This window comes from Miniopterus schreibersii (assembly GCF_964146895.1).
Source record: "Miniopterus schreibersii genome assembly, chromosome: 3".
Lineage (NCBI taxonomy): Eukaryota > Metazoa > Chordata > Mammalia > Chiroptera > Miniopteridae > Miniopterus > Miniopterus schreibersii.
In genome coordinates, this window is record NC_138103.1 from 70,102,771 (window position 1) to 70,127,435 (window position 24,665).

General features: G+C 40.2%; 1 protein-coding gene across 4 annotated transcripts in view; it reads right to left on the minus strand.

Annotated features, from left to right (window-relative positions):
- Window positions 1-364: 364 nt before the first annotated feature.
- The window catches only part of OCLN (occludin), a 40,463-nt gene continuing 16,162 nt past the window's right edge, over window positions 365-24,665 (minus strand). For all 4 annotated transcript variants that reach the window (XM_081131188.1, XM_081131189.1, XM_081131190.1 and 1 more), the window contains exons 5-9: window positions 16,281-16,426; window positions 10,072-10,287; window positions 7,980-8,151; window positions 5,193-5,234; window positions 365-3,215 (exon numbers count right to left, since the gene is read on the minus strand). In XM_081131188.1, coding sequence (XP_080987314.1) covers window positions 3,093-3,215; window positions 5,193-5,234; window positions 7,980-8,151; window positions 10,072-10,287; window positions 16,281-16,426 — 699 coding nt within the window. In that variant the 3' untranslated portion in view covers window positions 365-3,092. The remainder of the gene's footprint in view (window positions 3,216-5,192; window positions 5,235-7,979; window positions 8,152-10,071; window positions 10,288-16,280; window positions 16,427-24,665) is intronic.

Consider the following 24,665-nt stretch of genomic DNA (forward strand, 5'->3'; position numbering starts at 1 on the left):
GGCTCAGCGGATGAGCGTTGACCTAGGATCCAGGAGATCGGGGTTCGATTCCCGGTCAGGGCACAGGCCCGGGTTGTGGGCTCGATCCCCAGTCGGGCGTGTGCAGGAGGCAGCCGATCAATGACTCTCTCATCATTGATGTTTCTCTCTCTCTCCCTCTCCCTTCTTCTCTCTGAAACCAATAAATATTTTTAAAAAAACACACACACAAGATATATGTGATAAAACTAACACGTTATTTTTGTACCTGGGTGGTGGGTACATGCATGTTTATAGTTTTCTGAATTTCTTTAAATTTTTCAAAATTTTAAATTAAAATATTGATCTCTTCCACTTTTAATACAAAACACACATGTAAGGAAATCACTTTAAGCCATGCACCTTTATCAAATGGACCACATGCTTTCACAACAAAATCTTGAACAATATATATAGCAGAAAACAGAACACAGAAGTAAGAATCACAGAAGGTCAGAGAGGGAAGAGACCTCTGAAATCTCCCCTAAACCTCTTCTTTTCTACTAGGAAACTGCTTGAGTGGCTTTTGAAAGTTATATCCAGATAGCTAATGTCAGTCCCAGCAGAAACACACTGATCCTGGCCCCTAGAGTGGTCTTTAGTAAGTACCACATTTGAAAATGACTTTTTTAAATTTTAATGTCCAATTTTACAATGCAAACTTATGCAACTTAATTTTCTACATTCAGCTGAATAGGTTTTGTCAGAACACTAGGAAGCTTGCCTTCATAAACTAATTGCATTGATTTCCAAGAAGAAAGAATTAAAATCTTAGCACAAATAAAAATCAGTTAAGTTGCTCAAGAGCATCCTTACCATTTGGTGTGAATCCAAAAGGTATGAAAAGCATAGATGATTATCTTTAGTCCTAAGTAACAGAAGCACATGGAAAATTAAGAATTTCTTCAATTTGAAGAAATGACTCAGAATTATAATGGAAACATTGTTTAAAAGTTTACTTTGGGCCCTGGCCAGGTAGCTTCATTGGTTAGAGCATCATCCTGATATGCCAAGGTTGTGGGTTTGACACTGGTCAGGGTGCGTACAAGAAGTAACCAATGAATGCATGAATGGATGGAGCAAGTCAGTGTTTTTCTCTCTCTCTCTCAAATCAATAATTAACTGGCTGGGTGGCTCAGTTGGTTGGAGCATCAAATCAATAATTAAGTTTATCTTTGGAAAATGATTCAGACTTGTATATAAAAAGTTATATACTTGTGGATGAAAAAGGGGCACTATAATAAATCTGACAGGTCCAACGCTAATCAAATTCCTAACTGGGCAGATTATGGTGTGTAGTCACACACCTCAGGCATATAACTTCTTTAGTAAAAGGTTTATCTTGCCTTAAGCAAGCCCTGTGCATTGTTCTTGTGCTTCCAGTTTAACCTTTGAAGTGCCAGAATATTCTTCTTTTTCAGACTCCTCTGAGGCATAACCACCCTCAAGGGAGCATGTAATCTTTTTTACAATACAATCCCTACCTTGCTTTCTCCCACCTTCATGTAATCTTCCTTAATTCCAAATATACAAAAGAAACTGTAATTCTTGGAGCATTTGAGATCTTGCTTCTGGACATGTCAAAACATTTGGCTCAAATAAACTCCTATAAAAATCTCATAGATGCACACCTCATGGACACAGATAATTAATTTGGTAAAAGCCAAGGAAGGTGGAGGTGGGGGAGGGTGGAGGTGAGCAAATGGGGGGCAGCGGGAGAGAAGGGGGATTCCATCAGTAACGTCAACATTAAAAAATAGAAAATAAAAATTCTCTGCAGGTATGTTGATATACTTAAATGTCTGAATTGCATACTAATGATTAATTTACAGATTCTTCAAAACATTTCACAACAGAGATCTAAACTGAGGGGATAATCACAGTCACCTTGGCTAGTAATATGCCCAGTGATATCAGCTAATTTTACTTCACTAATAAAAATCTGAACGAAAAAGGGTTGTTGAGATTTAAGGGCATGATGTGAAATATTTGATGTTTTGTGGTACTGCATTCTACTTTCAGACAAATCGACCTTCTCATAGCTAATGGACTGGGAAACAAACAACCAGCACAGCACCCAAAATAGTTTAGAACAATAACAGATATAATTGCTGAGTGTAGTTTTGCAAACCTTAAAATTATCAGCACTAATGACATCAAACAGGTATATTATAGAAAGAAAATACTTGGTTTAATACCTTATAAAATATGTACAGAACTTGAACATTCCTGTAAGATACATTTCAAGTCACATCTGAATTATAAATGTAATCAGATACTCTGATATAATTAAAAAGCCTAGTTGGTTTAAAAAAAAAAGGCATGTAAACCATAAAAGATTAAAAAGTGTTTTAAAATACACAATAAAATTCTAACCAGTGGTTTTAAATTTTGATTTTTAAAAAGTAAATATATATTTACAACCTTTAAATTTCACAATTTGTTACTTTTACATTTGATCTTTATTATCAAGATAACATAAAACAATAAAAAGCTCTTTAAACCATTTACACACAGAAAAATCAATAGGGAGGTTGGTAGAATGTAATATCCATAGTAGGTAAAATATGAATGGTCAGGGACTTTATTAATGGAGTCATAAAACAGACTTAACCAAAACTGCAAGCTAAGGAAACAAGCAGTTTCACTTCATTGCAGGGACCCAGTTTCCTTATCTGAAAAGGAATGATTATAAATAACAGTTATGTGAAGGGAGGATTCTGGGAGGAATATATGAGATCACCTACGGGAACTGAAGTTCCACGACATGGCTGCCTAGGGCTTCAAAGTTCATAGCACGGTCCACTGGCCCACTCAGTGACCTTCCTTAAAGGTTTAAAAATCTCAAACAGTTAGTTCTTAATGCAAGAACCAATGTTTACAGCATAAAATCCTTAATTGGAGTGTTCGGCCCAGTTGATCATCAAAAGCTATTTATAAAATGCTTCAATACCAATGATATTAAAGCTACCAAAAGTTTGTAATGATCACAAAAGGTTTGGCCTCTCTGGTTAGAGCCCAAAGTTATTTCGCATTCTGACAACACTGCAGAGATGTCAGACACTTCTCATCACTCAAACAATCTGGAATCTGCCTTCTGTTTTCCCTCGGTCATAATCTCCAACCATCTTCTTGATGTGCGACAACTTACTCTTCAACTGCTTGCAATAATTCCTCTTATTTTTGTAATCTGCAGACTAAAAGAGAAAAAAAAAAATGAACCAGGTAAGTTTAACAAAATGAAAATGAGTCCTGTGTAGCTGCTGGGAAGGCAGGGGTCAACCAAAAAAAGGGGTCTATTAGTCATCAGAATTGTTGGGAGTGTGAAACAACATAACATACATAAGGCGCCTGGCAGTATCTCAAACCAGATAGGCAGCTGATTCTCTTTGCTGAACATCATATCTTCTAACCTGAGTTTTACAAAAGGATACACTAATTTCTAATGATTTGTAAAGTGACCAAAAAAACTTACTGGCCTTTTTGCTAACACATACATCATCTAAAAATTCAGTAAAACAACAAACTGGTGATATCAGTTGACTTGGGAAAAGGAAACTGGATAAATGGTGAATGAGACAGGAAAATTCACTCTACATGCTTTTAAACTCTTGCATTTAAAACCATAATGTTTTGTAATTTTTGAAAATTTAATATAAAATCTTTTAAAAACAAAAAAATCATTTGAAATCAAGAAAGGCTGATAATGGTAAGTGTTGGTAAGGATATAGAGCAACAGGAATCTACACTGGTCAGTCGGAATATAAATTGACACAAACCAGGAAAGTTCTTTGACAGTACCCACCCAAGGCTAGATATATACTTACCCAATGACCCTGCAATTTCACTCCTAAATATATACCTAACAAATGTGCACACACATGCACAGACATTTACAAAAATGTTTGAAGCTGCATTAGTTGTAAAAGCCCTAACTTGGAAACAGTCCAAATGCACATTAATGAGAATAAATGAACAAGTTGTGTTTTATTCACACAATAAGTAAAAATAAATGAGCCACAACCACATGCCAAAACATGAATGAATCTCACACAGTACTGAGCAAAAGAAATCACACAGCCCTGGCCAGGTATCTCAGCTGGTTGGAGCATCCTCCCAATATGCTAGGGTTATGGATTCTACCCTTGGTCAGGACACATACAAGAAACAACCAATAAATGCATAAATAAATGGAACAACAAATCGATGTTTCTCTCTCTCAAATCAATAAATAATTTCTTTTAAAAAGAGAAAGAAATCACATATATATGGTTCCATTTATATAAAGTTCAAAACAGGCAAAATTAATCTATGATGTTAGAATGGTGGTTACCTCTGGAGAGAATGTAAAAATTGGAAGAGAGTAGTACATGAGGGCACTGTCAGGGGTACTAGGAAATGTATTTCTTTCTTTTTTAAAAAATATATCTTTACTGATTTCAGAGAGAGGAAGGGAAAGGGAGAGAGAGAAGCATCAATGATGAGAGAGTCACTGATCGGCTGCCTCCTGCACACCCCGACCGGGGATCAAGCCCACAACCCGGGCATGTGCCCTGACCGGGAATCGAACTGCGATCTCCTGGATCCTAGGTCGATGATCAACTGCTGAGCCATGCCCGGCCGGACTTGGAAATGTATTTCTTGATCTAGGTGCCAGGTACAAAGGTATGTGGTTGCTTTGTGAAAACGTACCAAGCTGTACATTTATGATCTGTGTACTTTTCTGTATGTATACTTCAAACTTTAAAAAAGTTTTTAAAAATCAGAATTGGTGGTAGCAGCAAACAACTGAAATTAAGTTTCCAACTTCTGTGCAGACGGGCGTGGCTCAGCGGTTGAGCATCGACCCAGGATCCAGGTGATCGGGGTTCGATTCCTGGTCAGGGCACATGCCCGGGTTGCAGGCTCGATCAATGACTCTCTCATCATTGATGTTTCTATCTCTCTCTCTCCCTCTCCTTTCCTCTCTCTGAAATCAATAAAGATATATTTAAAAAAAACAAAACAAAAAAAGTTTCCAACTTCTCAGTTATAGTTTATCTTGCAATTATTGGGCCTTCTGACTATAATCAGCGCATGCATGACGAGGTATTCACAGTCATTCTAAAGGTTAAAGGAAAAACACATGATAGAAAAATTATTCCTCAAAGAATGTTACAATCCAGGATACTTACTCCCTTTACTTGCTTCAGTCTATTGTATTCATCAGCAGCAGCCTATTAATGAGAAACACAAGGGAATATGTTCAATAGGCATCTTTCCTCTTTCAAAAATAACATTACTGATGCTATATTCTGAAACTAAAACTGCCAAAAATACAGGAAATTAAAATAATGAAGCCTTAAAGCTCTTAAAACTACTATGGTCAGCAGGAGACTGAGGAATCCGGTGAAGATAAATGGATGACACAGATCTCATGTTCCGTTCACACAGGCGGGTAACTGTCCCGCTGCCTCTCATCTTTCCCCATGCCAGTCCACGCACCATGCTGACACCAGAGAAGACTCTTGTAAAGCACAGCTCTGATCAGGTTATATTCTATTATAAAACTGGTCAGAGGTCCCCATTAACCTCCCTACTAATCTAGTCTCCTACCCATCCAGTCTTAGTACCCATCATTTGCAATTCCTTTTAAAAATTAAGCATGTTGCCCAGCCAGCATGGCTCAGTGGTTGAGTGTCGACCAGGAAGTCACGGTTCTGTTCCCGGTCAGGGCACACGCTGGGGTTGTGAGCTCAGTCCCCAGTAGGGGGCCCATAGGAGGCAGCCAATCCATGATGTTTCTCTCTCACCATCGCTCTCCCTTCCTCTCTCTCTAAATATCAATAAAAACGTGTGTTTTTTAAAAATTAAGCATGGTAATGCTTCCAGGTTTCTATCATGTTTCCCCTATGGCTGAACTAAGGCACCCCCTCCCACATTTGTCTGGAGAATCTATAATGGTTACCTCTCAATGAAGCCTCTCCTACACTCTTCAGCCTTTAGCAGACCTTATGCTTTCTCTGAGCAATTATTTACAATACTATCTAACATAATGTGAATATGGCATTAGTCACACTGTCTCAGTTGTTTAAATGTCCATTTCTCTCTTAGGATATGAACTCTTTGAGGGGTGACACAGGATTTTATTTATCTTTCTACCTTGGGCACTTCTACATCAAGGGCACAATAATGATCGATAATTGTTCACTGAATTGATAAAGGTTTATGACAACACCATAACACCATACTAAAGCCATAAAAGAAAACAATACTTAAATCAAACTATATAAGCAGATCACCCCAATTAAAAATGGCAAAGGGTATTTAATAAAACGAGTATGAGGTTCCGATAAAAAAATTTAAGTACTAATATCTAAGACACAAGGCAGTAATTTTTCAGGCACTAAGTATTAGTGAAATGTGGGTCAAATGAGCCCTGTAGAACATCAGTAGCGGGAATCTAGTTGATATCTCTCTGGAGGGCAGTTTTGAAACAAAAATTTTAATGTGCATAACTTGTGACTCAGCAATTTCATATTCTGGAATTTGCTCTGGCTAGATAAGCAGACAAGTATGCAAATGTGGAAAAGTTCACCAGCGTATTACTGGTACTTCTGGGGTGTGGTATATGTGTGTGTGTGTAGGGGGGAGTAGGGCAAGGGGTAGACACGAATGTCTACTCACAGAGGATGATTCTTAAGTAAATTATGGTAAAATCATAGAATAGAAAATTGCGTAGCTATTTTTTAACACACAAAAATATTTTTTCAGCCCTAGCCAGGTAGCTCAGTTAGTTATTGTACTGATATGTTAAGGTTGCGGGTTCAATCTCCAGTCACGGCACATATAGGGAGCAACCAATAAATGCATAAATAAGTGGAACAACAAATTAATGTGTCTGTCTCTCTACCCCCTTCTCTCTCTAAAAATCAATATAATAAATAATAAAAAAATAAATCACAATAAAAAAATTTAAAAATATTTAAAAAATATTTTTCAATAAGTAGATCATTATTATTGATAGGAAAGGATAACCATATGCTATTGTAAAGTAAAAAAGCAGGATGTAAGAAGTGCCATGAAGCATTTAAAAAGAACTCCCCCAATAATGGGGGTACATCAAACAGATAAAGGAAGTAACTGAAAGAGTTCCCAATGGTCACAGTATAACAATTCGAGCAACAAAATATAGTATTCAAAGTAAGTATAGTATTGTAAGTCAAAATATAAATAAGATATGCATGAGTCCATACTGATATAAGTGACTGACTAAATAAATTTAAAAATGGAAGAAGTAAAACATTTCCCATGCAGAAGAATTCCAATAATTTGTGTATATACAATGCCTTCAGAGACCTGGAGCATAATTCCCCATTCCTTAAGTGTGATCGATGCATCGTGACTTCCTTCCAAAGAGTATAGCATGGAAAGGGGGATTAAGAAGGAAAGAGGAACTTTATATGGACAAATACTATCTCAGCCAGGTGATCAAGGAGACAAACCATAAACTATTTTTGAGTAAAAACACAGGAAACTTATAGGTAAAACATATGATTCCTTATCAAAGACTGTGTGTGTCTAGGTTCACTTCCACATGGAGGGACTATTTTAACAACTCATATTTTGGTGATAACCAGGAGGTAGAATTTAAGGAATTCATGCAATTCTGTACTGTTTGAATTTTTAACAGAGAGAATGAATTAGGTGTATAAACAGAAAAAGTAATATATTTTCTTTTAAATAGGAAGGGGCATATGTATGTAGACTATTGCTTTGTAATTCTTAACTACATTAGTATTAGTACACTCTTCAATTTGGAAAGGCTTTCATCCAAGACTCAATTTCAATTATTCTTCAATGAAATCACAGTATGATAATTTCTAGCACATTCTGTATCGACATCAGTATAAAGGACACTCTGATCTCCACAGATCAGAGAAAAAGTATATGTAACATACGATTATCAGGTTTGACCTTACCATGTACTCTTCACTTTCTTCTCTATAGTCGTCCAATTCTTTATCCAGACGAGAGAGTTCTCTATTGATCTCATCAAGCTCTGCTTGTAAGCGCTTGTATTCCTGCAGGTCCATGTCAAAACTTCTCTTATAGAGTTGTCTTTGTTGATCTGAAGTGATAGGTGGATATTCCCTAAAAATTGAGTGAGAAAATGACTATGTATCCTTAGCATACATAAAATCCGTCGTTTCCTCCTCAAAGATAGTAAAGCTGCTGGGACGTGGAAAAGGATATTCTTTTCTTTTTGTAGCTTATGGGGGGACGATGGTGGGCTGTAAATAATTCTCTCAGGAAGGATTATACTTTATACATCATTCACAATGGCTTTGTTTGTTTTTCTTCCTTTAACCCTCACCCAAGGGTATTTTTTCCACTGCTTTTCAGAGAGAGAGAGAGATCGATGTGAGAGAGACACATCGATTGGTTGCCTCCCATGTGCATCCCAACGTGGGCTGGGGAGCGAGCCTGCAACCGAGATACGTGCCCTTGGCCGGAACCAAACTCAGGGCCCTTCAGCCCGAGGGCCGACGCTCTAACCACTGAGCCAAACCGTCCAGGGCCCTCATCCTGTTTTTTTAAAAAAAAACAAAAACTATGTCTACACAATTTTTGGAAATAAAGTTTATGATAATGAAACTTATGTTTAGTGTCTTAAAACTGGAATTCTGGACCACAAACTACGTCGCCATCACTGCAGTGGCAGTGCAGCCGACCGGCACCTGGCTGTTTTCTGCTACCACCTATAGTTTTCACACTGTTTGGGTTTTTCTGTTTGTTTTTTATCTTGGTCTTGTTTTTCCTAGTGGAAATAGCTTAAGTCCTTTGATTATAAAAGTAGACTTCTCTCAACATACCAGCTGTTCTTTACATATGAAGGTAAAGCGATTCATCCATAACCCAGTGAGGAAACACTGAGTTGTTCCACAGAACTAAGGAACTTCACAGCAACATGGAACTTCACATTTTAGATCTAAGTCAGTCTAATACCTTCATTTTACAGAGAGGAGAAATGAAAGGATTTGCTCAAAAGGGAAACAAGAATTCAGGACTTCAAAAAGTTGTCATTTAAATCTTCCATGATGTAAGTTGGGCAAATAGTTCACAGATAGACGGCTAAACTAGGCCAAAAACCCTTAAGGAGAGAGGGGAAACGAGGTCTGAGAAGCAGCAGTGCATAGGGATTTCAAACTACACACGCCCCACGCATCCCCACACCTTGAGAGCAATGTTTTCATTAATCATCATTCCCACCACAAATGTTTCTGATGTGTGTCCCTCTCCTCAGAATACTTGGGCATGCCCAGCCGGGCGTGGCTCAGCGGCTGAGCATCAACCTGGGATCCAGGCGATCGGGGTTCGATTCCCGGTCAGGGCACATGCCCGGGTTGTGGGCTCGATCAATGACTCTCTCATTGGTGTTTCTATCTCTCTCTCTCCCTCTCCTGTCCTCTCTCTGAAATCAATAAAGATATATTTAAAAAAAAAAAAGAATACTTGGGCATAAAAAGGCTACACATCAAACACGAATATAGCTGGTGCTGAGGGACTGTAACAAAACCACTCACACACACAAAGGAACTTACCCTCAGCCTTGGCCAGGGCACTAAATTGTTAACAACTGTTTACAGAACTGTTTTCCAAAGTCCTTTGAATAAACTTTTAAAAGAATCTCGTCGTGAAAGCTTAACAGTAAATGCCAAAGCAGAGCCTTGGCACCGGTCTGGGAAATTTATAATCAGTAAAATAAAGTTCCTCTACACTTGAATTTTATTTATTTTGAAAGGCCTTTCTTGGGTGACTCATGGTGAAGTTCACCAACCATTTTGTGGGGGACACTGAAAGTGTTTGTAAGACACGGTTATAGCTAAAAACATCCCCTCCACGCCCATCTTTATTACAAACATGTACTAAGAAAAAAACATAAAAAACCTGCCTCCAGTTCTGGTTGGCAAAGAGTGGAATTATACCATCCACCCCAGTTTAGGGTACAACAGTTCCCAAATGCTAACATCAGAGGTGCAGGCGGTTCTAGCAAAAGAGGAGACTCAGTACCTGATCCAGTCCTCCTCCAGCTCATCGCAGGACTCGCCACCAGTCGTGTAGTCTGTCTCATAGTGGTCTTGCTCTGCTTTCTTTGACTTTCCTCCCCTTCTCTTTGTGGGAGCCCTTTTTGAGGGTGTCTCAAAGTTTCCGTCGTTGCTATAATGAGGCTGCCTGAAGTCATCCACAGGGGAAGTCACTGGAAGCTCCTGCACCACTTCAGGCACCCTGATAAAACAGGAATCATTTTTCAGTGGTCACTGGGTACACTACAAGCCTTTGCCAGTATACCACAAGCACAAAGAGCAGCAACAGCAACTAGGAGATCTACAAGTAGGTGCATTCATCCAAGCCGTTCATACGCTCAACAATGAGCAGACCCCTAGTGTCCTGCGTTCAACGTAGCACCGGCTCAGATTCTCAAACACACGAGTAGCTATAGGGTTCCTATATAAGAGGAGCCCATCTGTAAACCTTCTAAGTCAAATGGATCTAAAATTTCATTTATTTCACACTGACCTGGACAGTGCGTTTACCTGACCCGCACAGGGGACATACTCCACAAAAGGCTGTCAGGAAAATAATGGTCGCGATTCTTTTCTGCAGGTTCTTCGAGTTCCATGGAATGTTGAGTGGAGAAGAGGAATGCACACACATAGCTACCTTTGGAAGCTGACTCCCAGAGACAGGTCTTTGTCATATTAATTTTAGACTCCTATATATCAATTCTCTTTTCAAGATACCTCAGAAAACTAAAAGCACTAAAAATTTAAACTAATAAACTAAAGAGCTTTATATTGTAATAGATGAAAAAGCTCATTAGGATCTTTTTAAAATTGCTATGTTAATCACGAAGCCCCACGGAACGAACAGAAGGGTTACCATTCCATTTATTTTTCTGATGCAATTATTCAATATTGCATCAGATTTTTCATTGCATATAACGTTTCTGCCACAAGCTTAAAACTGAAGCCGAACACGGAATAAAATACCAAGAGCTGTGGCAACTGTACACCACTTCTGAGTAACAGAAATGCAAAGTTTCCCTTTGCCTTGTAGCAGAGCTGGAGAAGGGCAAGAGAAGGGAAAGGAAGGCAAAGAAAGCACCTGAAACTTCCCAGCATCAGCCTTGCTATTTAAATCAACCATTAAAGATATCTGAAGATTTTTGTTTCTTATTTCTTTCAACTTACCACAACTGTAATCTTGAGCTTTATCTATGAGGTTTACTCTCTTTTCTAGGTGATCCAGAACTGCCTGATTTTAACTGTTGTCAAAGTCTAAAGTTGTGTGTGTGTGTGTGTGTGTGTGTGTGTATGTGTGTATGTAGTTGGGGGTGGTGCTAGGTATTTATTTATTTCTAAACTTATTCAGGTTAACATGGCTTTGTGTGCTATGTCAATGTTACTTCTAAAGGAGGGAAAATGTGACTTTCTCCATAAGTTAATAATTCAACAAGTTCCTAGACACACTGCCAAAATTATCAGGTACTATGCATGCTTCTTGCTTTGAGGTCACAAACAAAACCTTTAGCGTGCATTGGGTTTATATGAGGGACTGGGGGCCAGAAGGAAAGGAAGCTAAAGTGCAAGAGAAATTAGAAAAAAGAAAACATTAAATCACCCTTCCTCCCATAATTTTTTATTAGCTATTGATATTATAAATCTTTACCTTGGAACTTTTCTACCTCCCCTCTTCCCACACCCTTTAAAATACTAAACAGTAGCATACTTAATATAGCAAAAAAGCTAAAAACAAGATGTTTAGCAATAAAAGTATATATACAAATGTAAGAGCTAGGGAATATGTGTACTCTCAATAATCTTTGAACCTACTTTTAGATACAAGTCCTATTAGGTCAAAATCCACATAACCCAGAACAGGTAACCAGCTGCGTATCTTCCTCAGTATCCAACTCAGTCTCCCAGGTCTGGAAGTTCCCCCTTTTGTAGCTTTTGGATCGTTTCTTTTTCATTCACTTGTTTTATTCTCTCACACACGCCCTCACAGGCCTTTTTGGCTCTTATCTTGCCCAGGCTCTCAATATAGTTATTGTGTATTTGCTTCTGCACCTGCTAGTCCGCAACCTCCAGGAGAGCATGGGCTTAGTATTCCCGGGGTGGCTCGCCCAGTACTGTGTATATGGCGTGCAAGGTAATTACTGAATTAAAAACACAGTCACAAGAATCCTGTTTTCTGATGACACCCAGTATCAATGAAGGAGAAACAATGCTTGATCAACACTAGTGTCTTCACTGTCAGAATGCTGCCCATTATAAGCACGGTATTTAGAACTGCCATCAGTATTGTGGAGAGAACTAAGCCTTGCTAGTCAGAGAACTGCATCTTCCTGACCCTGGGGATGATGATGACCCAAAAGGGCCAATCAGAACAGACTGATATGCAAGCTTTGGGAAAGGAAATTTCATTTTCTGACCCTGGGCCGGAAGATCAATACAGCGTAGGGAATGTGGATGGCCCATCCTGTTACAGCGGAAGCTGCACTGAAAATAAAAACAATGTAGCAACAAGAGCCCTGATATCTTCTGAGTCCCTGGATCACGCCATGCCTGACACAAGCCATCCCTGGGCTTTCTCCGAGTCAGTGAATTCCTAAGGCTTGCACAAAAGTCCTAACATATTACTCCAGCAACCTATTTGCTACCACCGAACAATGGTCTGTCTCATTTGTCACCCTAGGGCATCATCCTGCCTTGAAAGTTCTCTGTAGTGTCAACACTCAATTCCCTTGATTTATTCAGGTTAACTCACCCTGGGTGTAGACAGTACAGTAGGGAGCATACCTAACAGGGCTCTCCCAAATTCACTTAGAAAGGGGAAGAAGCAACCATTTTCAGCTAAATTCTGCTGCCACCTAATCCAGGATTAATTCTAACTGCCCTGAAATTCTAAGGTACAGGACATTATGATGAAGAGGAGCCAGACATGAGATTATATCTATGATTCCATTTAATAAGAACTCCAATAACAAGCTAAACTAATATATGGTGATAGGCATCAAAATGGGGTGGCAAGGGTGCTGATGACAAAGGGTACAGAGAACCTCTGGGAATGCTGCAAAGGTCTCTCCTGGTGCAGTGTGGTTATTTCAGTGTTCACATATGTGAAAATTCATCAGGCTCTATATTCAAGATCAGTGCTCTTTACTGAAAGTCTGTTATGCTTTTGGGGGGGGAAATCTTAGTATTGAGGTACCTTATCCTTAACATGGACCTCAGGCACAGCGTTCCCATTCTAATTCCTGCTCTGTCTACTACATTAGCAAGGAGGAGAGGTGCTCGTGGGTTACTAGTACCTTCAAGAAAGCCTGAGGAAAACCAGGCTATGGTTAATGTGCATCCCCATGTCCACAGCAGATGCACTCTGAATCCTCCATAGATAGCACTCAGCACTCTGCCACAGTCAATATTCAACAATTTCTATTACTCCCCAGAGATGGCAAGTTCCTTCCATCACTACCACACATCAGGTGCTGTGGGAGACACTGTCACATTCGTATCCCTTAGCACCATTTCCATCCTTCCCTTCCTCTGGGTTCAAAAATTAATCATCACATTTGCATTTTCCAGACCTTCAAAAGAGTTCTCAGATGTAGGTTGGGAGTATAAACTGGTACAACCATTATGGAGTAGTTTGATTACATCTACCAAAATGAAATATACAATTTCCTTTAGCCCAGCAGTTCTGCTTTTAGCATTTCTCCTCCAGATACATTCACATATGTGCAAAGTGACAAATGTGTAAGTTTATTCCCTGTTTGTAATTACAAAACACTGGGGAAAAACTGAGAATAAAATTAATTATTGATGGACTATTATGCAGCTATGAAATAGATCAGTAAACTCTTTGTATACCAATATGAACAATCTCCAAGCTATATTGCTAACAAGGCATTTAATATGCTAGTATTTTTTTTAAAGAAAAAACCCCCAATATTCATATTTGGTCAGCATATTTTATTTAAAAATAACCTCTGGAAGGATATAAAAGAAACTGGCAATACTAGTTGCCTCTAGGGAGAGGAACTAGAGGGCTATTTTGTCCCTTTTAAATGTTACATTATGCGTGTATTGGCTTACTCAAGAATAAGATTTTTAAATTGTTCTAAATGAATTTGAAAGTATTTACATTTTCATGAAAAGGGACAGCATGTGGGACTCTATGTAACCATGCAGGCCTTACAATTAATTTAGAGGCACAGCTGGTCACATGCATTACAGATATTTATTTTGCATGTGTGAAAGTCCTACAAATCATAGCCTAAAACTTTCATAAGGATTACATCCCTACTTTGTACCTTTGCCCATAATGGCCTCAGTGCTTTAGTTTTTATTAAAATCCAAAGAGAAGAACAGAGAAAATGCTCTTCCTCCCGCTCATTCACAACTGGAGTGGACAGCACGGCCGATTCTGCAGACCAAAGCAAAATATATGGAGGGTAAAGCAGACTGCCAGTCTGTTTCTAAATTCCATTCCAGGGCAATAATACATCTACTGTCTTGAAACTGCTTCCATAGTTAACTCAGCTGCTGGTGTCACCTTATGAGGTTCCAGGCACCCAAATTGTACGCTCAGAGTGGATCTCTGCATACCTCAGCCCACTAAATGAGGGTGTGGGGCTGGGGATAAAACTTGAAATCACCAAAAAGTTTCCAGCAGATATACCTTTGACTAAGAACAATCAGACTAGCTAAACGGAAGGTTTCCCTTTGGTCTACAGAGGGATTTGGAGTTCTAGAATTCTATATAGCAGCCCAGCTTATCACGCTTAGCAAAAATTATATACAAGTCCTTAATACCTCCAGCATCCTTCTCTCACTAGTCATTAGATTGAATTAGAATTAGGTATTAGGGTAAACTAAAACCACAGGGGGATACCATTTAAAAAACCATAATGGCACCTACTCTAGCTCAGAAACTTACTTTGAGGTTTTCCACACTATCTGTAAAACAAAACCTACAGGTTTTACCAGCAATATGGAGGCTCTAGCACAGCAAAGGAGAGCCCAGAATTCTAAATTCAGACAAAGCCTTACAGTTAAAAATGTATGTGGGCAGGGTTGATCAATCAGCAATCTCCCCTTTCTACTGAGGAAAGAGTGAAGACAGGGAAAATATAAAATGGAGTCACTTTAACCAAGCTGCTAAATTATTTAACATTATGAAGGTTGAAGCATGAAGAAATTATTCTTTTTCTTATCTTAGCTTGCCTGGGAACTTAAACTTTTGAACTTTCCCGTCCTGAACCAATACCTAGATAATGCCCAGACATACATCAAACTTGCAGGTAACCCCCTGACTACCTCCTAAAGGACTCAGGACATGACCAGCCTCCTGGTGCCCATCCTCCAGACCTCCTGGCATCCATCCAGACTACCTGACATCTCACTGATAATTGTCCTGGCCCAGCGGAGGGCTAAGAACGAAGGACTGATTATTCTCAAGGATGTGACTTTAACGAAAAGAACTTTTTTAATTTTTATTTTTATTTATTGATATTTAGAGAGAATGAAGGAGAGAGAAACACTGATTTGTTGTTCCACTTATTTATGCATCATTGGTTGATACTTGTACCTGCCCTGACCGAGGATCGAACCTGCAACCTTGGCATATCTGGACCATGCTCTAACCAACTGACTTACCTGGCCAGGGCTACTGTAAGAACTCCTAACTCTTCTCTCTTCTTTGGAACACTTCTAGGTTTTTGCCTAGATATACCCAGTTTGCAAACTCTAAGACCCTTGAGTAAATTGTTATTGATTTCTAGCCAAAGCTCCTGATTCTCTGTGCTTATTCAATGCTCTAAATGAGATCTAAATAATTATAGGCAAAGGAGAGACTGAGAAATGCACTTAGTTATGCTATCAATCAGTAATGTCCTTTCACCCACACTTACACTCAAAACCAGAAGCAGGACAGAGAACCACATTCTTAGAGTGAAAGAACCTAACCTTCCCTTTATCTATTAAATCATCACGAGAAAAGCATTTTTAGTTAGAAGAGAACCCCACTTCACAGTCCCACCCTTCTTATCTTCCAAGTAACCCTAGGCATCCATCCACAATGCAAAGATCAGTCTCCAGCCTTTATGCAAACTGTTGGATTTTTTTTAAGGCAAATAGCACAAAACAGAAACTGATTTATAAACATGCAAATATTCATATTTTAGGCTCACTCTATCAGAAGAAGGTGCTACTTACGGTGTTGATTTATAGGATGACTCTGGATACAACCGCTTGTCGTTCACTTTACCATTGGAAGAGTAGGCCACGGGACTGTACACTCTCTCCACATAGTCCGAAGGGGGAGGGGGCATGTCTTGTGTGCCCGCAGAAACATTTTTAACCTAGAGAAACAGGCCCAAGAGACACAGCTATTATTTAGCCTATAATTTAAAGGAGCAAGAAATGGACGAAAAAAAATATATAAAATCATCTAATATTTATTGGGCTCATTAAATACTATTAACTTGTAATGGCTGCCTTGTTATTATTAGTGGTAACAGTCAAATTAGTATTTTTCCAAACACATAAATGGTGCTATTGTTAGTTTAACAATCCAGAAGGAGTTACAAAGGAGAAAGAAAAATCCCAATTACCTGGTTCTCATCCTGGTGTGATTAGGAGGACTTGCTTCTGACCCATATTAGGAAGACTAATCTCATTTTATCTAGGCCAGGTCTGTGTTAGGGTGAGAATTTTCATTTCTAACAAGTTCAAGGTAATGTTTATGCTGCTGTGTGAGGACCATACTAGGAACACCTCTTAGCTAGGACAAAGGACATTGGTTCTTATAACCCATTCACCCTAAACACCCATCATCAAAACCATGGAAGAAATTACAAAGCTCAAACTGATTTCTGCTAGTTCTGTAATGAGATCTGTGTATTCCCCCTTAATGTACATTCTCAATGGCACCGTAATTAATAGCCTGTACTGTACAGTTACAACACTGTTGCCGTCCCTCTCTGCTCTCCTGTAAGTGAATTTGTCATAAAAAGGAATACATACTAGGGATTATGTTTTGTTAACATGAAAGGTTTCCCACAGAACCTTTGGGAGAAAAATTTATTTTTTATTTTTTTAAATATATCTTTATTGATTTTAGAGAGAGGAAAGGAGAGGGAGAAAGTGAGATAGAAACATCAATGATGAGAGAGTCACTGATCGGCTGCCTAGCCCACAACCCGGGCATGTGCCCTAACTGGGAATCGAACCCCGATCGCCTGGATCCTAGGTCGATGCTCAACTGCTGAGCCACGCCTGGCCAGGCTGGGAGAAAAATTTAAATATAATAAGCACAGCCAATTAGATTCCCAACATTGTTAGAGTTCATGCAGTAGAGCTAACACTCTAAATTTCACCTAAAAATCTTTACACATTACTCTGCAATTGACTAAAAGTAACTGCTAAATTTTGAGTTCTTTCAAAGTAAAGGAATAAAATAAAGCATGGGAAAAACATTAAAAATAACTCCATCGGCCCTGGCCACGTAGATCAGTTGGTTAGTGTCGTCCTGATACGCCGTTGCGGGTTTTGATCCCTGGTCACAGCACATACAAGAATCAACCAATGAATGCATAAATATGTGGAACAAATCAATGCATTTCTCTTTCTCTCTCAAATCAATCAACAAATAAAATTTTAAAACTCCATAAATTATTTCTGAGAAAAAGAGCAACTTTTCAAAATTAGGTATAGTGGGACCACTTTAGCATGGAGATGAGAACAAGGGCATCAGATTACCTGGGCTTACTCCAGGTGTGCCAACTACAAGTTCTAGAAAGCCTCAGTCTGCTTATCGCAAGAAATGGGGGAGCTACTTACTTCATAAAGTTGTTTCGACAATTACATGGCATGACAAGGTATCACATTTAGCACAGTGCCTTTATGAACAGAGTAAAAACTCAGAAGATGCTGGGTTTTAGAATTAAAGCCATTAGATCTAAACAAAGAATTTTATAAGTATCTGAATGTGACAGCAGACTTTTCATTATATTCTATTATGCATCCTTGCAATTAGGTTCAGTATCAATACAGTGTATTTCTTTGCAACACACACTCCTGATATCTTGTTTCCCATTAAGCACAGCGTTACAACATGACCTGTTGTTCTTTCCCTATCGCTGCAATATCACATTCTGAAATATTTATTTACCCACCCCTCTTTTTGATTGTTTAATATTCCCGTGAGTCAGGAAAGAATGGAATCGTTTCCTCCTGAAAGTGGAGTTTGGCAGCAACTGGGAAACCAGTGGGTGGGTTGCCAGGGAGTGTGCTTAGATCCCACCACAGGGGGGACGGGTGGGAACCATTCTTGGCTCCCCAGATGAATTCCTTAGGACTTGACGCCATCTCCAAGCTTCACAGGCAAATGCTCTTTCAGCCAAAGTCCTGTTCTTATTCTGGAGACTTCAAAGTTTAAAAAGACTTCCTTTTCTTTCTTTTTTTGTTTTGTTTTATTGTTGACAGTATTACAGATGTCTCCCAAGACTTCCTTTCCTGTAAAACCCATTTAACACTTCTCTGGGTTCTTTCCCCTTCACAGCTGTAGCAGAGGCTCACGGGAGCTTGTAGATTTCCTACTGACTCTGACAAGCCAGAAACCAAAACCTGACAAAAAGGTGCCTGGGTGTCCTTGTAGAGACTTCTTACTGCTTGGAATGGAATGTCCTTCCTCCTTTCTTCGCCAGCTAATCCTTAATTGGGCTTCAAGTCTTGGCTCACTACCAAGGAGTAGTAGTGCCACTGCCTCCTGGAGGCCTTCCACATGTGTTCTGGCTGGGCGAGGCACCTATCTGTCCTCCTATCTCCTCAAGCACCTGGGCACACAAACCTCCCACCCACCACAGCACTTACGCACTGTGGGACAGTTGTTTACACACAATGTAATGGCTGGCTCCCATATCTCTAACTTCAGGAGGCAGCGGACTGTTCTAAAAGCCACCACCACTGTCTGCCTGCTTATGCTGTGCCAAATACTGAACTGATACATCATTTAGTAAGCACAACCTTAGAGGTAAATACTATAATTCCCTTTTCAGAAATGAGGAACCCATGGCTCAGAGAGCTAGACAACTTTCCCAAAGAACTGTACCTAGCAAATGGAAAGTGGGATTTAAATATAGGGCTCACTGGAAAGCCTCTGCTAAAATTCACCACATCTCCCTGGGCAGTCTCCTACTTTCTCTTTGGGTCTCCAAAGCCCAGCACGGTACCTGGCACAAACGAGGAATCCACAGTTTGCTACATAGAGGTTATCTCACTTACTGCTGCTCTACGTTTGGTATATCCAAACATCTTATTAAAAGAGCGGCTCTGAGCTGACCTTTAGCTCTTAGAGTCAGCAGGACTGGACTAACTTGTCCACTGACTTCACCCTCCAGCAGGTCTTTGGTTACTTAAACCTTTTTTATACATATGCACAAAAAATTCCAAGGTACTGTTTGTTTTGGCAGAACATATACTAAAATTGGAACAATACAAAGAAAATTCATTATTAGTATGGTCTCTGCAAAAGGATGCCATGCACATTTGTGACAGGTTCACATTTTTAGAGAGAGAGGAAGAGATAGAGAAAGAAACACTGATTTGTTGTTCCATGTATTTATGCATTCACTGGTTGATTCCTGAATGTGCCCTGACTGGGGACTGAACCCACAACCCTGGCGTATCAGGATGACGCTCTAACCAACTGAGCTACCTGCCCAGGGCTCACCCCAATAAATTTAATTTTTAAAAATCCCCACACAGACTTATAGAAGAATTAGAAGCACACTTTGTCCTTAAAAGGAGCTTAAGAGTCTAGAGGCAAAATATATTTGTAAAATAAGTAGGAAGATCATTTTTTTCCTTTTTATGCTTCACTTTTTCTGAAAAAGCTAAAATATTACTTTTTCTCATAGTACCAACGCAAAGTGAGTATAAACCTGCTTCTTTGAAAGGAACAGAGAAGGAAGGAGGAAGTCCCTGTGGGGAGTGACCAGATACTAGTAATTTATACAGGGAGTCCTCAACCTGTTTCCTATTAGGACAAAAACAATTTCTGAGCTTCACTATTATTATTGACAGGATCCTCAGCCCACCCACAAGACTCGGTGATGTAGTTAAGTTCTTTAAACACACACACAGACACTACCACCACTACCACCACCACTTTAATAACTGAAATAAATGGAATCTGTTTAAAGATTTAGAACCTGAGAAAAACTATGCTTCATTCTAAACAGCCAATGGTGATCAGTTTCCCTCAAGTATCTTGAGCACAAGCTCTGAGAAATTGGGGGCAGAAGTAAAAACACAAGTTAAGGAAGGTATGTCTTCTAGTAAGTACCGAGGGTAAAGAAAAGTTTGAGAGCCAATCATTCCAGAAACCAAATGCTGCAATTGTTGCTCTGAAGCACAGAGGAGCCTGGGAGGCTGATCCAGTGCCCCTCACTCTAGGGCCTTCCAGTGGGGAGGAGACCCAGGCAAGGGGGAGGAAAGCTGAGGGCAGCAGGAATCCACACAGCAGGGCCCCACCAGCTTCCCTTATCTGGGATCTGCTGGACGAGTTCCCGGTCCTAGTGGCACCCACACCCCACACACAGACTGTAAAAGGGGAAGATAAGAGAGCAGAAGGAAAGATAGACATGCTGAGGAAAAATACACCTAAGCAGCCAAAAAATGACTCAGACTCACCCTTGAGACAAAATTCAAAAAGGAGAGGCACTTACACTGACCTCGTTTAAGGGATATGAATAATTAATTTAGGGTGAGACACAGGAGAAGTTTTACTAAGATTCATATTTCAATCCAGAAAAGAATGAAATTCTTTTCACTCCTTGGACAGTTCATGAAAATATCCTAAATCCCCGTGAGGTGCCAAAAGGCGAGCAAAGAGTGGGGCTCTCCTCAGGCCTCCTGCACACCCCGTGAGCACTGTGCCCTTCACCTGGGGCCGGGCGGATGCACGCAACCCTGCTGGGAAGGCTCCTGCCTCGGCGCAGCCTCGCACCTGACCCGAGTCACGGATGGGACACAAAGGTAGGGCCTTTTAGGACCCTTCGAAGAAAACCTTCTCTACCCCCAAACAACTTCGTATGTCACGAAGAATTAGTACAAGCAGAAAGGAGCGACGACAGCCACTCCCCATGTTTCTCCTCCCGTCTTCCCTCCCAAGTCACTCGAGGGAAAAGGAGCCAGGCTCCACCTGCACCCAACTCAGGTAGCGATCTGACAGAAGTCACCTGCCTCTAAGAACAAGAGGAGAGTCCACCTGTTGCGTATTTATGGCCTGTTAATTCCTCACCACTGCCCGGGGAGATCCAGTTATCTCCACTTTCAGATGAGGAAATCGAGCCTCTAAGATTAAATTAATTTGCTCAAGGTCACACAGAAGGCCATGGTAGAGAGGGGAAGTGAACCCTGGTCCACCTGGCTCCAAAGGCCAACTCTTTCTCACACATCCTGCCATCCCAGTCACTTAAATATGGCTTGAGGTGCCCATCTTGTCTGGGTAGTGACCAGTTCCTGTAACAAAAGGACTCATTCTCATTGCCAGGACTCCTCACCACACCCTAATGAGATTGGAGGTGAATCCATTTTGAAGACATTTATTTGCCTTTTAGACTAATGTTGTAAAAGCAGCTTTTAACACAAAATTACTATGAATAGGTGCTTCAGTCACCAGGTGCCTTTGTTCAGGTCCCAGTGTAGAAACACCACCCTCAAAAGGGAAACAGAAGGGCTTTTCCTGCTCGGTAATTATCGTGGAGAAAGAACAGACATCAGAGGGAGGAGTACCTTGATCTCAAAGTACCACCTCCAGTTTTACAACCTACGTCCATTTTCAGACCAGTAAGTCGTCCAACTTGTTCTTCCTGTTTTCTGATATTATACCCACAAGATGCTCCCCCAACGAGCCTCAAAGTTCCCTAAGACTTTTCTTCACCTTTGGCCTCCTGAAGGCAGATGTTCCCAAATGTACTAATCCCACAAATGAAGAGATCATGGACCAGGTTCGGACCAATCTGATTCATTTACTGTTGATCAAATGGCACTGAGGATTTAGCAAACACAATGTCCCCAACCGAAGTGCACGTTGTCCGTAGGGAAATATTAACATATACCAACAAAGATGAATTCTGAAACTCCCTAGGAGTCAATGAATTGTTAAAAGAGCTCTGGGAAACGGTGAGCTGGAGAAACCTTATACTCAGTGAGTGATAACATTCAAGGCCTCCTTGCTCTAGAAACGGAAATCCTGGTGCAGACTGTATTTTAATAGCGCTCCCCAACAGGTGTGCCATAGGCATAGAATGCCTCAGTCCTGAGCCCGTGGTCAGGCCCCATCTGCGGTTTACGCCAGGACTCTGCACAATGCTGTTATTTTCTAAGTATGCCATGATATGGAAAAGGCCTATGTGGACCTTAACTCAGTGCAGCTTGGCTCTGCAGGACAGTGGTTCTCAAAGTGCGGTCCCCAAACCAGCAGCATCCATGTTACTTGGGAAACTCATTAGAAATGCAGTTTCTTCAGGGCCCATTCCAGAACTACTGAATGAGAAACTTGGGGGCAGAGGGCAGGGGTGGTTAGCAAGCTGTTTTAACCAGTCCTCCAGGTGATTCTGATGCTTGTTAAGGTTTGAGAACCACTGACCAAGGTACTTATCAACTATGGTTAACTTAACATTAATTCTATGTAATGCTGGAAATGTAGAAATTCCTGCTTCAGAGAGCCACAAAGACATCACCAGCCTCACCACATATTCCACCTGCTATGACACCTTCCATTACAACTCTCCAAACTGGCTCCCCGGGTGCCCGGACCTGCCCGCCCACCCCTTTTCACTCACAGGGGGTACTCCGTGCCAGTGGGTTCTAAAAGTCAGCAGACGGATAGGGCACTTCTGCTTTTGTTCCATTTTGACCCACCTGAGGTCACAGGTAACAATACCAATATAGTATACCAATAGTCAGCAGCCCACAGGACTGCTTTTACATTAAAGAATGCTTGTCTTGGTTGAAAATTAAAAAGGTATTCAAATTTCTTCAGATGTCTAACACTGATTACTACCACTGCCCTGTCCCAGTCACCTGCCCCATGCCTGTCTGTCTCCCCCATCCTGTGTATAAGGAGATATTATGCAAGGCCTGCCTATACCTTTCAGGAAAAAAAAATTCTTATAGGAACTTGTAGCAAGCTTATAAGCTTACAAGTAAGAGGAAAATTAATATAAACTGCAACCAGTATTAAATTACTTACATTTTGGGTCCTCTTACCTAAGCTCCCTTATTCAAGCTCATCACTGCAAATGCTAACAATTATTACTCTAGCTAAAATTTATTGGGTATTAATAAAAAATATGTGCTGGTCTGTACTGACTTAAGCCACTGAATAGTTAGAGAATCAACAAATCTGTAGATGGAACTTGTATTTTCCCCATTTATACATCAGGAGCTTATTAAATAAACAAAGTGACGATCTTCATCAGAGTCCAAGGAAACCAAAAGCTACCCCAGGCTGACCATAAAGACCAATCAGGGACCCTGTCCCTTCTCTCTACCCAGCCTGCTCACCCTCACTAGGCTCCTACCCTTGTCAGGTAAATACTTGGAGCAATGCTACATAAATGTTGCATCACAATGTCAAAGGCTTAGAAACTTCTAGAAATAAAACTACCTAGATAACAAACTTAACTTTAAGCATTTCCTACTTAAAAACAGGATATTTTTTGAGTTTAGCAAAGCAAACTTGGCAAGTGAGCGAAGAATGAAACTTGGGCAGATGAGCAGAGAATGAAAGGAAAAGCAATATACCTGTGGCCCAAACCACCTCCAAGTAGCTTATTTCAAATACTGGCCTTCCTTAGACATTTCAGTTGGGGAAATGAAGGGAAAGGGAAAAGACATGAGGAATTTGCATAAAACATTAGTATGCAAAAATCATACACCGGCTATTCAACAGGTGTCTTTAAGTTTCATACGATGAAACAGTTATTACTACAGGGAAACTATTACGTACCCATCACACAACCTAGTCTGGCTATCAGTTTTTCTAGGGATTCAGTGAGGGAGCATTATAAAAATAATGCCTTTTAAAAAATTAAGTCCTTCCAGCTTCATCATCATCGTCACCTCCATAGGTTATTATGACTAGCCTTTGCCAAATTATCAAAAGCACCTAGAACTGATTAAACTTCCATGACAGTAAAATCAGAGGACAGCCCAAAGTTCACTGGGACTCTATTATTACTGGCTCTGGTCTCTTAAGTCAGGTTTTTTTTTTTAAGGCTCTCGAAACCTTAAGTAAACAAATCCAACAGCCAGTGAAAACTGACACGCCCAGAAACTCCAGAGAAACATTTACTTCATAGTTCACAATAGACTCCTATTCCATCTGCAGTGGCCTTGCCTGGAGCGAAAGGTCAAAAGAAAACATTCCCTACCACCTTCACACTTCACAGATGGAAAAACTGAGGAGGGAAAGAACAAGCAGGCTTCCAGGGGAGGGCAGGGACGCAGAACTATCCTCTCCACATACGCGACTGCACTTCTGACTTTCCTAAGGTTGCTTTTTTTTTTTAATCTTCACCCAAGGATATT